Source organism: Cornus florida, unplaced genomic scaffold (assembly GCF_030987335.1).
Source record: "Cornus florida cultivar Cherokee Brave unplaced genomic scaffold, ASM3098733v1 CherokeeBrave_3.0.0_Hap2_Chr02, whole genome shotgun sequence".
NCBI lineage: Eukaryota > Viridiplantae > Streptophyta > Magnoliopsida > Cornales > Cornaceae > Cornus > Cornus florida.
Genome location: NW_026775572.1, coordinates 2,439,778 through 2,455,353, shown reverse-complemented (window position 1 = coordinate 2,455,353; position 15,576 = coordinate 2,439,778). Strand labels below are relative to the sequence as shown.

Below are 15,576 nucleotides of genomic sequence, written 5' to 3'. Positions count from 1 at the left end.
AAAAATGTTTCCAATAAAATGTTTTCCCTTCCATTCTATATGGAAAATAGCAATGATTTAGTCCAACTGTGACTAATTAGTTCCTGGATTCTAATTAAATTGCTTAAAACTTGCATTATTGCCCAAAATATAGCTACAACGTTGCCCTTCACTTATGATGACCAGGATTCAAGAACTCGGTTTTCTAAAATAATTTCAGGGTGATTTAGGTGGCAAATCATTACCCTCAACACAATGATCCACACACACGGAGTATGTGTGTGTAAATATTGATTTGACAGACATCAACTCTAATTTATTTGCAAATTGGACAACAGACAGAGAGCATCCTTAGTCCCATATTTGGGCCACGAATCGTAGTTTGAGCCGGTACTAGTTATGGGCTTGGTTTATAATAGCTTATTGTGTATTTATGTCTACTTATTGGGCCTACTGCTACTTACCATGGATCCGAGTTGATGAAAATGGGCTCCACCTAATCATAATGAGTCTTGTAGACTTGTAGCATGTACCACGTATCATATTATTCTTCAAAATTTTGATAGTGGGTTTGTAGGAGAAGCATGTTGCAAAAAGGTAGTCCTAAAAGAAGCACCATTACTTTCTATACCATCATTTCTCAATCTTAAACTTTGGGGCTTCCTCCGAGCATCGACAACTGCCTTTTTGCTTTCTTAAACTCTGAGATGCTGCATTACGCAAATAGTCTAAAGTTATGTTCGGATGCGTAGAATTGATGACTTAAAATTTGAATTAAAGAAAATTCAATTCAAAGTTTAAACTATTTTTTCTCCAATTTCAATTTCAATTCCAATTCCATGCAATTTACTTTCCTTTTAAATTTTTTATTTGTCAAAGTGAATGAAACCGAATATGTTCCAAGTCCCTGAAAGACTTGAACACTCATAAATTTATTTTTAAAAGTAGAGGAGATACTACTAAATTACAACTATTGGTTGGAAGTATCAAAACAAATGAATGATTTCATTTAAAACTAGGTTCAATTTTAGTAATTGCACTTGACTCATGGTTTGCAGTATCGGTCACGGTCGCGATCGCGGTGTAACGGATTCGGACAAAATCAGTGTAAACTGACCGATACGAATCACGTATCGAACTTAAAAAAAGATCGCGTATTGACCAATATTGCAAACCATGCTCATGCCTAATTAAAATGAGCCCTTTGTAGGCATGTACCGCACTAGCTTTATTGCTCCAGTTTAAGGTGTGAAGAGTCATACAGGCCACAACATTTTAGATGATAAGTAGAAAGACAACCCCACATCTTCTCCTACTCTAAACACTTATCCAAATAGGAATAAAATCCCAAGAAAATTGAGGCTTTCACTTTTATGCAAAGGCAATTTCATAGAATCAAGGACAGGGAGACCAAAGGAACCAAATTGCCTCTGCTGATTGATTCTTTGAACTCTCTCTCTCTCTCTCTCTCTCTCTCTCACACACACACACACACACACACACACACACACACACATATTAAAAAAGCAAGAAAAGAAGTTTTGGAATAAAGAAACACTGGAGATGAAAGAAGCATTGTTGATGCCTCAGCACCCCACTTTGCATCCGAAACAACTCTGCCTAAAAGCATCACTTGACTGGTTTTAGTTCTTCTAAAGCATAAGATGAAGTAGTTCTTTTATTTTTATTATTATTATTTTTTTTTCTGTTTTTTGTCATTGGTAAGAAATTCAAATACACTACTTTGCTCTTTTGAAAACTCGAACGTTCACTATTCACTTTAAAAAGTAAAAGAAATGACAATGCATTATTGACAGTGCCATGTGTAAATATTCACAAACATTGTATACTTTATGGTGAAAGTGCATAAGAAAGAACAGGATATATATATTTAGGCATTTGAAACTACAAAGATTCGATTCGTAACCAAGGGGTTACCAAGTGCAGGTAAAGAGTGAGAAATGATGCATAATGCAAGAAGACTTTTTAGTTACTTTCCAAATCATAATATGAAGTATTTATGGAACAACAATATATATATATATATATATATATATATAATATAGCTGGTTCTATCCGGTACCACCAATTCAGTTTTGATAGTGATCCAAACTGCTGCGCAATATAGACTAGTGATAATTGAACTATAATCGTGCTTTATTGATAATTGAGCCCTGCAAGAAAATGATAATTGAACTATAATATACATGATAACACAGTCAAATATAGTAAATATGGATAATGATCTATAAAATTAATTAATCCGCCGTTTCAACTTTTGTAAATCACTTCACTTCTCTGGATAAAATATACTCAATTAATTAATAATTAACGCACTGTTTTAGTTTAGTGTGTGTTACAGCTTTTTCACTCGAAATCAAAAGCGCATTAAAAGGGGCCCCATATTGAGAGAAACTTATTCCAAAATTAATATAAAAAGGAGGGGCCGACCTGGTCCTACTTAGGCTAAGCTTAATTTGCGGATGGACCTAAATGATTATTAAGCGAATCACAACAAAAATGGGTTTCAACAACTATAATAATAATATGACACGTACTCAACATACTTGCAATTGGCATGACAAACCACTGCTTCAAATCATTCAAAACCAAAACCTTCACTATTGTAGTATTAGGTGAGACACTGAGTTTGGTGCTTTCAATATCAAAAAAATAAATAGAGGGCCAATAAGAAAACTAGAGACAACTAACGTCTTTTTTGTTTGAATGGGAAATTTATGCACTAGTCATCTGTAAAGACACAGGGTGTTATAGTACTTTTACACATACCACAAAAACTAGCACTAATACCTGCAAATTTTACTCAAAATTAGCACCAGAAACTTATCCAAAATCCATCACTAATAAGTCAAAATTTCAAGAAAACTACCAGGCTCTAGGGATTTAGAAGCTTAATTAATTTCCACCAGCATAACAATAAACACCAGAATTGAACAATTCTCCACACCCCCCATCATCTACAATTCTCCAATCCCCATCTTGGAGTACACAAAAAAAAAAAAAAAAATTGTAACAAAAGTCAATAAGAAACAAAAAGAGAAAATAGTTATAAAGACCCTTCTCACACACTTCTAGCCATCATTTCTTGGAATCTCCTGTAAGATTCTTGTTTCTCCAACTTGAATTTCTCATGGCAGTTTGCAATGAACATATCAGCGAGCCGATCAATCTCGTTCATGTCCTCTGTCTTAGAATTGTCACGAACCTTCTCTTCGAGCCAATGGAGGTAACCGGAGAGCTGTGACTCCGCACTATCATCACACTCGGTAGAAACAATAGAATTCCATGTAGAATCATAATAAACATGGCTTGTAGGAAACCTGTCAAGAGGCATTGGCAAGACATGAGAAGAGCACCAGTTATAGTGCATTCGAAATGAACCAAAGGTTTTCTTCTTCTTCTTCTTCTTCTTCTTCTTCTTCTTCATCTTCATGGGGTATATGAAGTGAGAGAGTGGGATTTCCTTAAGAAGCTCAATGAGAATGGACTTTACTTTGGAGAGAGCACGAGCCACGCGACACACACGTGACAAGATGAGTGTGTGAACTAGGGTTTTGAGTTTCATGGAGCTTAAGGTAGAAGATGGTGGTGACTTCACGGAGAAAACATGGAGAGAATGGAAGGCCTTTTGGTGAGACGGACCATCCATGTTGGGTGGGAAGACTGGGAAATAATGGTGTCTTGTTCAAATGGTTTTTTATAAAGGGTCTTGATTTCTAAATAGCCACTTGATGTTAGGTGATTTAAATAAAAGTGCCAACCACTTTGCTGTTATGGGTAGTGTGGCCTACCCTACCCCTCCTTTTTATCTCTCCTGAACCATATATACTATACCATACAATGGGCTTAAACATGGGTGCTACAACTTGTTTGGTTACAGAGCTAAAAAATGAAACTCATGAAGGAAAGTCTCATGTTCAAAAGGTGTTTGGACTATGTGTTTGTTTGATTGGAAACTCACCAAATGGACTAGAACCCAAATTTGTAGTGTAGTATAGCTTCCAAAGATGTTACCACCATGTTTGTGAAACCTTATATATCATTACATGCATTGGAAAAGATTTTTGGACTGTGTCTGTAAAGCAATCGGTGACAAACAAACATCCCCAAGGGATTTTCAGGAGGAACATGCAAATAAAAGAGCCGCGTAAAATTTTATGAAATTGAGGCACATTTCTTTAAACTAGTAATTCAAAAAGAAAAGGAAAACACAGAAAGACGAAGGAAATCCAGTGGGAGTAACTCGAAGAGGTAAACAAGGCTGATTCTTCGCCGAAATTGCAAGCTCAATGTTAACAAATACTGTACAATAATGAGATATAAACGTGTCTAGATATATAAATATGTATTATATTTAGTCACTATTCAATAATAAAATGTTGTAATTGAGACAACTATTACTACTTAATATCAATCGTTTTCCAACAACTACTACCATATCCCTTGGGAACATCAAAGAAAAAAAAATGCAATCAACATCGTGATCCTCTATGGTTTGTCCTAATTTTCAAATGAAACAAAGTTCTGTTGCTTGCAGAAAATTAGAATAGCACACTAGTCAGCTAGGTTTCTAATAATTGTATAGGGTAACAGCAAAACAGAACTCAAATATTATTAAGGGTAAAGTGCAAATAACCCCCTGTACTATTGACAAATTGCAACTAACCCCCCTAAACTAAAAAAAACCCCCTAAATTATGAATTTGTTGCATTTCAGTCCATTCCGGTGACCGACTTAACCGGAAAAATAAAAAGTCTGAATTGCCCTTATGATTATATATATATATATATAAAGAAATAAAATAATAAATAAACATATATATATATATATATATATATATATATATATATATATATTTCTGGTGTGTTTCTGAATTTATATATATGTGTTTATATATATATATAACATTGGAGATTGAAGAGAGAGAGAAGCATCAGGCTGGAGATTGAATCATGAAGAAAATGAAGGAAAAAGATGGTGGCGGCGGCGGCGATTATGGTGACGGAAGAGGAGGTAAGTCGGCGATTATGGTGACGATGCGGAGTCGACGCGTCAAAACCCAAATCATCCTCGTCGCCGCTGGGATCTCGCTGCCGTCATCTCCTGCGCCTGCCCCGCCACCGTCTCTTGCGGTGACAGCTGGAATGAGCTCGGATGGTGGAGAGGACCGGCGAGCAAGGTGGGCTGAACGGCAATGGGCTGGTTCGGCCATGGTTAACTCGCGGCGATGGGCTGGTTGCGGCTTAGCTGCACAGCGGCCGAGCTTCGCCTCATCCACCAACCTCCCTGTTCCGATCGGGACGGTCACCCACTTCTCGTTTTCATCGACCCCAAATTACTCCGCAATCATTCTCCACAAGTGCTTCCACTTGAACAGATCGCCGTTGCTGCAATTGAAAGCTTCGTTGCTCGCATACGGATCCATCGCCGCCCATACTAGTGCTCCGCTATCAGACCGGAATTCGACGCCACCGAGTAGCAGTTCCATACCGCCTTCGTTCCCGAGGGAGAACCAGAGATTGTGATTGAAGGGGGTGATGGCAGTGGGTTAGTGGGGGTTTGGTTTCACGGTGTGTGATGGGTTTGATGGAGAGAAGGTTAGGCTGTGGTTGGTGATGACGGGTGATGGTGGTGGCGGGATTGGGGTGGTGGCTGTGGGTTTGTGTACTGGTTCGATTGGGTTTGGTGGTGTGCCGTTGAGATGCCGATGGAGGTGGTAGTGATGGTGGTGGGTTTGATTTCGTTTAACGGTGTGTTTTGGCATGAGTTCAGGAGGGTTTCGTGGTGGTTATGTTGGTGGTTGCGGACGGTGGTGGTGGTTATGTTGGTGGTTGCAGAAGGTGGTGGTGGTCGTAGACGACGGTGGTGGTGGTTATAGGATAATTTGGTATTTTCATATATAGAAGGGCATTATTGTCCAAAAAACTTAGTTTGTCTGTCGCGTGTGAATCACGCGCTCATTTTTGGACGGCCGGTCACCGGATGGGGTGATCTGCAACTTTTTTGTATAATTTGAGGGGTTTTTTGCATTTTTGGTAGTTCAGGGGGTTAGTTGCAAATTTCCCCATAGTTCAGGGGGGTTATTTGCACTTTACCCTATTATTAATTGAGCCTTGAAATAGTCCTAATTGAATTCCTAACCCCATCCCTTATTTCTTTTCAAATGCTATGCATGCACTGATATGGCTTTGGCAAAAACGATATAGAATAAAAAGATGATACTAAATCAAGGCATATAATGGTCCATGACTCCAATCACACTTAAACATGTCCACAAGATTTTTTTCCCCTACTCAAATGTAAAATCTAAATTTTCCTGTTCTTTTAGAGGGACTAATTTTTAAATGTGTAGAGATAATAAATTGTAAAGTGAAAAAAAAAAGAGAGAAGGTAAAGTAGTAGGGTGCTTCTGCTGACATTAGCAAGATTGGGTGAGAATCTGAAACAAAGAAAAGAAAGGAAAGCAGGTAAAACACTAAGCCTACTTTAGTCTTGTACACAGATATATATCTTCACATTGGAAGATTGGAATACATCAACTTTCCTTTATGTTATTCCCTCGAATCACTTGTCACCATCATAAAAGTCCTAATAGAATTCAAACTTTCAGCTTTCTAGGTCTTAAGAGATTATAAACTCCTATTTTTCATTCTGTTTCTTCACCGCATTCATAGTAAAAACACTTTCTAAACCTTCCTGAACTTGTACATAGTCTGATATTCCCTGCAGAACCGGTAAGAATAACAGTTGCCAAACACTTTTTTGCCACGAAGCCTCAACAAACGGTTCATGCCATTGACAGTACATTACCAATGCTTGTACAGCTAAAATGTCTAACATGCTTAGATAAAGAAGATCTGGACATGGGAAATACTGATAAAAAAATATGCAACTTTCAGAACGCAATTGCGCTATGGTGCAAAAAGAAAATGCTACAATTAAACGCATACTCGATTCAGATAAAACTGGTCTTTTTTTTTCATGGCAAATAACTCCCGCAAACAACACATACTTGAACCCTCTACGTTTCACTTTAACAGGAGAGGAGACAAAACTGACTTGTCACATTTTAAACAAAACCTTCTATATAAGCAATTTCTCATATGAACACTATGCAGGTCCACAATCAGATTGAGTGATCATTATTCCAACCATAAAACCGTACTTGAATATGCAGCCCCCTTGAATCTTCAAATTGAGTGCTAGTTGAGAGCACTAGATCGGTGAACAGAGGATTTATGTTGATGTGTAACATAGTAAATGGAATCTCTTCATCCTCCAGATGGACTCAACCTTCAAAATATTTGATTCAACAATCCCATCAATCATCATGATCCTCATCTTTTGCCTTCATAAAAAATCATGAAAATCCAGAAATACTATAATCAATACGACTAAATTTCATTATTTGATGTATTTTTGAGGAATATATCATGGTGGCAACGAAAGGTACAGGGTAGATAATGAACAGCGTGTCTAAGGGTTAAGGGAGATGATCATGGTGTCATCTTTTATCTGTTCCATTGCACTTTTATTTTCACAAACTGTTCCAACTTTCAATACTGGATTATCTAACAAATTTTAATCTGTTAGAGTGCATTAAGGATGGACAAAAACACAAAACTCGTATGGTAAGAAATAGAGCTGAACCAGAACGAATGAAAATAATAATCTATTAGTTGTACCTGTACCCATTTTCAATTCAATATTTAACCTATTTTTAAACATGATAATATGATTTATCAAGCAGTTATTACAATTTCAGGGATCACCAAGAGCTCCCTAATAAAGGCTGATCAAAGATCAGATGAGGGGTGCGGTGTTGCTTAATCATGGATGACCGAATGCCCATAAACACAAGAACAAACACACACAGAGCATGAACAGTTAATGGACAACAACGTAAATATCAAAATAAGATCTTACCTTTTTGTTGGGCAAAGCTGTTAGGATTCATTGAATCATCTATCTTTTTGAATGAAAAATGAAACATCCATATTGAGACCAAGAGCTCATATATAGGCTGCCCACACTTTTGGTCTGTTTAGTAATGTTCTTGAAAAGGGAAACATTTATAATTATTGAAAGCTTCAATTACTTATCCCAGCAATCATTTGCACATGGAGATGTGATAAGTTCACAAATTCACATACATGTATGCATGATTAAAGCCAGTATAGGCGTATGCATATGACCTATGTTTTGTTTGCATGCAGTGAATTATGACAAATAAATAATGAGATACTAAAAAGACAATTTTAACCTTACAGAAGTCAAGGCTCACAAACTTAGAATTGAAGCACAGTTAGCAACATCCTAATTAAACTCATAATGAAGCCTTGCAATCATGGATTTCAATGACCTACCAATGAAGATCTCACTGGAAAACTTTGCATATATCCTCATATTCAACAGACTGGAGCACCCTGCCATCATATAAACCCTTCTCAATCTGCACCTTGGCACAAAAATTCTGTGTCTACTCAAGCAAGCATGCACTTGGTCCCCGATATGCCCCATTAACTATTCTCAATAAAACCCTAATTTGTGGAATCACTGTTTCGAGCTCTTCCTGATCAATCCTTAGCACTCGCTTACTTTCAAGCATTTCAATTTCCCCCACGTATTTATCAATCACCTTACGCACAACACCCTTTTGCTTATAGAACCCCTTTTCAGCCAGTGCCTTGCTCATGACATTAACAATGATTCCTTCACATAATCAATAATCCTTTCTATTAGTCTGCGCCTTTGCCTTCTCGTTCTCTCTCATCAAATCATCCAAAGCAGATTTACTACCTCCCCCAACCCTTTACTGATTTGCCGTTGTCTTTGACTTTCTCTCTGTTAGCATCATTCTCCGCCTCTTCAAATACCAAATTGGAGCTCTTGCCTTTTTCTTTTTCAATTTGTTTTGAAGAGGAACCAAGTGCAAATGCAATTTTCTAACCACCCTCTGACTTTAGCAGTGGCAGCAGTGCAAAGCCCAAAGATTGTGCATCCCCATTTGCCACGGTCATTAACTGTTCTGCCCTTTCGATTTGCTTTCTAATTTCCCTCTCTTGCTTCTCTTCCTCTACAACACCAGCCTTAATTCGCTTATTTTTCATCCTTTCCCTAAAAAGGGTCTCCGAGTCTCTATCTATATAAGTAATAAACCACCCTTTCGGGGTCTCCTCAACCTTGCACTTGCCAGTTCGACCCAAATACTTCATAAACTCAGTCAACGTAGTCCACTGAGTGGAATTCATATGAATATGATGACGATCCAAACTATATTCATTGTATACAACGGTGGCTGCGATACAGCTAAAACGGTGGCTGCGATACAGCTAAAACGGTGGCTGCACTTCATGTGCTTAAGGAAGGTGTTCTCAAACTCCTTGGAGTAGCCATCTATGATTCGGTTAGGGCCTTGGCCAAAGACCTGCATTTGGCGTTGGTGAGTCTCACTCATACAATGGCACTTAAAGCCGTTCTCGTCCCTGCACTGTTTCTGACACATCTGGCAGTATCATTGAAGATTCTGGAGACCCTTCGCCTTTATTTGGTTCGCAATTTGCCTTGGGTGTTAAAAATTTGTTCTTTCCCATTGAAATTCCCAAGCAAAGCCAGAACTTTGTCAATGCAAGAACAGGATGGATCAATTCAGACCACTATTCCACAGATTGGCTGCAAAATTTAGAAAACCCTCATAATTTTATGCCAATGTTAAAGAAACCCTAATATAGATTTCCAAAACCAACCTAATTATTGGGCGACCAAATCAGAAAAAATCCAAAAGCCCGTTTCTAAGCATCGATGTAAAGACAAGCCCTCACTCCAAATCTTCATGTTAAAATCATACAAATAACATAACCGGAAATAGGGATGTCAACGAGCTGAACAGAGGTAAAGCCTGTTTGAGCTAGCTTAGGTGGTGCAGCAATAGTGTTTGAGATTGGCTCAAGTTCCAGTCTAGCTGCATCATCAGTGTTCAAGAATCATTATATTTCATACAATTTTAAGGGATATTACTTGATGCAATGGTAAAAGATCATGCTATCAAGTGTAAAACTGCAGGTCCATGTCTAAAGACTACCAGTATGTGTAGATGGTATCAAATGTTACGTTTATATCGAATTTGTCCCTCCCAACACTCTCAATATGCAGGGAACAACACTAAGTATTGGACTCTATTATATTTCCATTGTAATTCAGGATGTTACTATTACTTGAGAAAATACTTGAATGAAATTTAACTTAAATAAGGTGAAGTGGAAAAAGACTTTACCATCTCTTCATGTAAGAAGTAGGAAAATCTCTCCACTATGACATTTGAACTACTTCTTGCCTTATCGTTATATATATTAGGATCGACGTGTCTGGTTTGGATTTGTCCGTCAAATCCCATACCCAAACTATCAAGTAATGTATGGCAGCAAGAAATTCGAAAAGAAAATTAAAAACCATATCTCCAACACGATGGCAAATAGTGAGGCAATTTCATTTCTCATGATTGCTTGACTGATGCTTTCAACAAGTAAATAAATGGAAAGAATCATTCAAGATCTCATAGTCACTTAATTTTTAAAAAATTTCCAATACACAAGGGAATCAGGTTAATGGCTATTTAAAGAGAGCAAAAACCCAATAACTTATAGCGAAATTGAAAACAGTGAACAGTTACATCATCATGAATCTAATTCATGCAGTCCACATAGTGAAATTTAAATTAAGAGCCGAAAGTAACGGGATTATCCATCTCATAACACCAAGAAAATCGCACTTTATTGAACCATACAACATTTTATGCTGCTCGCGTACCCTAATTGAATTAAACAGCGAAAGTAACCCTAATTTATCCTTTGAAACAGAAATTGAACAATGCGACCTTTTATATGAAACGAAGATAAATCGGAATGCTTTAGAAGTCATTAAAAATATAAAAAAGTCATCAATCAAGTTACACATTATATATGAAAAATTGTACATTCGAGATGGTAATGAAGAAAAACTAACCAGTTCTGGCACTGGACACGTGCCCTTTTTAACAAGAAACGAAACTTGAAAATCTACAGAAAAATTAGGGTTTCTGAATGAAGACGATTAGGGTTTGTTTTCAAACACCAATCAATTTTGTGATCTTGACGGTAAGAGTAAGTGAAAGATTACGAAAATGGCCTTTAGGAAAGATTATTTAATTTTAGAGTAAAGTGCCGCCAAAAATAAATAAATAAAACCCTTAACTATGTTTAAAGTTTCTAAAAGTAATATTCTAATGTCTAAATTATATTTTATTAAAAAATTATAATGTCATTTCTTATTGAATTATATTTATTTTTTTATTAAAATAAATTATGAAAAAAATTCAGACTAATTTAAAGACAAGTTTTTTTTAAATTAAATTTGCATAAATTTATCTTTAATTTTTAATATTAATTGTTTAAATAAATATCTTAAATACAAAATTTTTAAAAAAATTAATTAATTTCTTAATTTTTTATGAATATATTATATGAAAAAAGAAAGTATTTTTTATTTAAGTAATTTATTAATTTTTAATATGTTAAAAAAGTTTAATATGGGTTTAATAAGTTTTATTTTAAATAATAAAATTCTAATCATAAGTTAATATTTTAGAAAATGATAATTATAAATTTATTTATTATTTATATTTTTATGATAAATTGATACTAATTATGAATATATATATATATATATAATTAATATTTATATAAAAGAAAATATAATAAAAATAATTTAATAAGAAATTTTAATTCGAAATATTAGGACTCTCTATTCACATAAAAGAATATCATTCTAAAAGGAAATTACAATAGAGAGAGTTTCTTTCCAACAAAAAAAAAAAATCCTCCCACTCTGTGGAATTGATCCCGAATGTGAGCTTTATGCCACTTGCTTCATTGGCCGGCTATAGCTTGGAATGCCCAATGCATTCAATACCTACTCCTCCAAAGGATTCTCTCCATTACAAAATATATATATATATATATATATATATATATATAAAAAGAAGTAAATTGCACTTACACTCTTAGAGGTTTTGGTCAACATTACTTGACAAATGATCAATAACTTTTTTTTATATTGACACCTCTTGAGGTTTTAAAAATATGCAGTGAAATCCCATCCTAACCTCAAAAATCATATAAAATTACATTTTAACCCTTTGATTTATCAACAACTCTATTTAAATTATGAAATTATAAATTTAATCTCTTAATTAAATTTAATGGACCAATTTCTTCCATAGGTATAGATATAATTTATATAAAATAATACTTATACTATCATAACTATCACCACAACATAAAAAATAAAAAAAGAAAATTATTATTTTTATTTTATATTATTTTTTTGAAATAGCTAGATAGTTATATACCACCATAACCACCACATCCAAACACCAAAATTGTAAAATAATAATAAATAAATTTGAAAACAATCATTCCCAATCCATACTTATACGTTCCAAACGCCAACAGAACCACCACAACACCAAGACACCACCACCACCACCACGCTAAGACGACAACACCAACACACCCCGAAGCTACCATAACCACCATGCCACCACCACAATAGAAAAAATAAAAATAAAAATTTTAAAACACCCCTGATAACCTAAACACTACCATAACCACCACGACACCACAACAACCACCACCAGAGTAGAAAAAAAAATTAAAATCAACCATGGCCACCACAACAGGGAAAAAATAATAATAATAAGCAGCCACGTCCAACCTAAACACCATCACCACCACCACCACCAGCCATTACCACAATAGAATTTAAAACAACAATTGCTGTTTTTATCTCAACATTCCCATCCATTATCTTCTCTCATCTCACACACACTTTTATTCCCTTATTCATCTCAATCACAAATACAACACCACCACACGGCAATATTTCCCCCCCTAAGGTTTGTGAATTAACTTGCTTTAGTTGTTATCTCCTCTACCGCCAGTTACGTTTCCCTTCATCGACCACCAGGGCTATTATTTTGGGGTAAAGTTAGAGATTATGGTAGAAAAATAGACTTAATGATGAAGGTGGTTTCGTTAATTAACAGGGCTATTATTTTGTAAATTAATTGAATTAAATAATTAGGGACAAATATGACATTTGAAACCACATGGGATGTCATTGTTAAGAAAATCGCTGAGCAGCATCTGAGTGACATTGACCGAAATTTCAGGAAGTGTCAATGCAATTTATCCTAAAAAAAAATAGCCTTACCTACTTGACTCACCTGTTTGTGAGTGAATTTCAAATTTTTTTTTTTTAAAGTCCAAAATGGGGTGTTTTAATATTTTTACTTGGAGAAATAATTAACAAATAATGAGTAATGATATTATAACTATTTAATTATTTTACCCTACCATTTTCATTCCAAGTATAAAAGAAATGAATGTTCATAATTTTATATTTATTTTTCTAGTCTTGAATGCTTGATCAGGATGATCGATCAATCATGAGAAAGCGGGACCACCATCCACCCCAATACCATTGTGCCGTTTGAAGCAAAACCTCAGTATTTCTTCTAGAGAATCTCCTAACTAGAAAGAGATTGTTTAACAAGAAAGAATTCGATTAAGACGTTGGACGTAGATATAGGTACCCTTCTGAAATGAAAAACGACCAAGACTGCATTGGTAGGCACTAGGCAGTCTCCATCGAAAAGGTTAAATCTAAATGTATATTTTATTACTTCATGAAAACTGTTGCCTTAATAGGTATTACCACCACTTGTCTTTTCATTATGTTCTTTTCCTCATGTAGGAGAAAAATATATTCTTTTTTTTATAAATATATATTTTTACTGTCTTTTAGCTAATTTTACCTTATGCACCAATTCAAATATAACTAGTTACCATCAATCCTTGATGGACTGTCATCATGGCTTGCATCATGTTCTTTAGTTAAATTTGTGAGCGTTGTTTCCACGGTTTGAAAGTAGAAACAGATAAAATTATCAATAGGTCAGTGGTCTAACAGGTTCTTATTTTTTAAAAGGAAGTTAGGAGTTCGAGGATTGGTGGAGGCATGTGTGTGTAAATATCAATTAAAAAAAAAAAAATATATATATATATAGAGGAAATCCCCCACAAGCATACATACATATATATATATATATGGTCGATGCATAAAACACCTCTATAGTATAGTATCACACCCTTCGTGTGCAAAAAAAACTCTTACAATTTTAATTTGGCGTAAATAAGTCCCTCCTAACACTTTTAAGTTATATATTATTTTTTTAAAGAATCATTTTTATGAAATGATGAAATACATGAAGGGTGTAATACGCATTGTAAACATATTATATGAGTATTTTTTGCATTTTATAATCAATTGTTATTTTGAATCTTTTGATCTTAACAGTTAGATTTAATTGAGAACGTAATTTATCATGATTTGAATAATATAATGACAATAGGTGATTAAATATCCATTTGTTTGTTTATTTTTTCCCAAAAAAGATTGAATACTCATTTGTTGCTATGTAAAATTATATATATATTTCTGATAATTTATTACAAATTCTAAAGTTTGAAAAATTAAATGCATAATGTTTATATATAATGAATAAGTATCTATAATTTATTTTTTTAATTATATATTTTAATGAAAATTGATAACTATATTAAAATTTAATTGGGAATATTTGTTTTCTTTTTTATAATTATTAAGAACAAAAGTTTTCGTTCCATATGATATATTGTACACTAATCTAACAATTGTGACAATACAAATTTTATTTTATTTTTTAAGGGAGAATACACTGTAGTGGAAATATATAGAGAATTTATTTTTTCGAAAAGGTGAGAGAAAATTTTTTAAAATGGGTTAAATATAGTTAATATGCACATAACACACTTATACTATTAGATTATTAGTATGCACACCCCCTCGGAGCATTTTCTCAAATTCGAAAAGGGCAAATCGAACATTACAACATTACTTTATGCTTGATTGAGGATCTTTTCACACAAAATTTAAAAGAATAGGGGTGTTCTTAGCACATTTTTTCAAATAGGAGGTAAAAGTACTATGCAAAATATTTTTATATTGAAATTCCCAAAGAGACTGTAGCCTAGTGGGTGAGAGTTGAAGTTCCCATAGGTGAGGGTATGAATTTCCTGCCAATGAAAAAATAATAATAATAAGGATTGAAATTCTTAGATAGCACTGAAATGATAAAATGATTTTCAACAACATGATTCATGTTAGACTTGTGAAGCGAACTACCTGAAAGAATCTTGTATAATGTGTTTGGACGATCAAAAGGAATTCAATTATAACCAGATGGTGATATTTACAAAGGAATTAATCTTTTTAACCTCTTTACCCAAAACGCAATAGCTGAGAGTAACACTTTGTGATGGTGATATCAAATACAATAATATTGACAACCTTCTTTGTATCCAATAAATATAATAAACATTAAAACATTAATAATGAAATTGCTTTTATGTTTCTGGTGTTTCATTGTATTAAAGTCGTAATTTACTAAGGAGAGACGAACACTTCGGTTTTGTCAAACAATCTATATAATTGGTCTGG

The 15,576-nt window shown here is 34.5% G+C and overlaps 1 protein-coding gene and 1 pseudogene across 1 annotated transcript; both read right to left on the bottom strand.

Annotated features, from left to right (window-relative positions):
- Positions 1-2,778: 2,778 nt before the first annotated feature.
- LOC132284912 (uncharacterized) lies at positions 2,779-4,593 on the bottom strand. The gene has a single exon (XM_059787058.1). The coding sequence runs from the start codon at positions 3,647-3,649 to the stop codon at positions 3,062-3,064; it is 588 nt and encodes a 195-aa protein (XP_059643041.1). The 5' UTR covers positions 3,650-4,593; the 3' UTR covers positions 2,779-3,061.
- A 3,478-nt stretch (positions 4,594-8,071) lies between these two features.
- LOC132292727 (KIN17-like protein) lies at positions 8,072-11,126 on the bottom strand (annotated as a pseudogene).
- Positions 11,127-15,576: the final 4,450 nt, after the last annotated feature.

Excerpts from the sequence above, each read along its gene's own strand:
- LOC132284912 (XM_059787058.1), bottom strand. The coding sequence starts at position 3,649 with ATGGATGGTCCGTCTCACCAAAAGGCCTTCCATTCTCTCCATGTTTTC.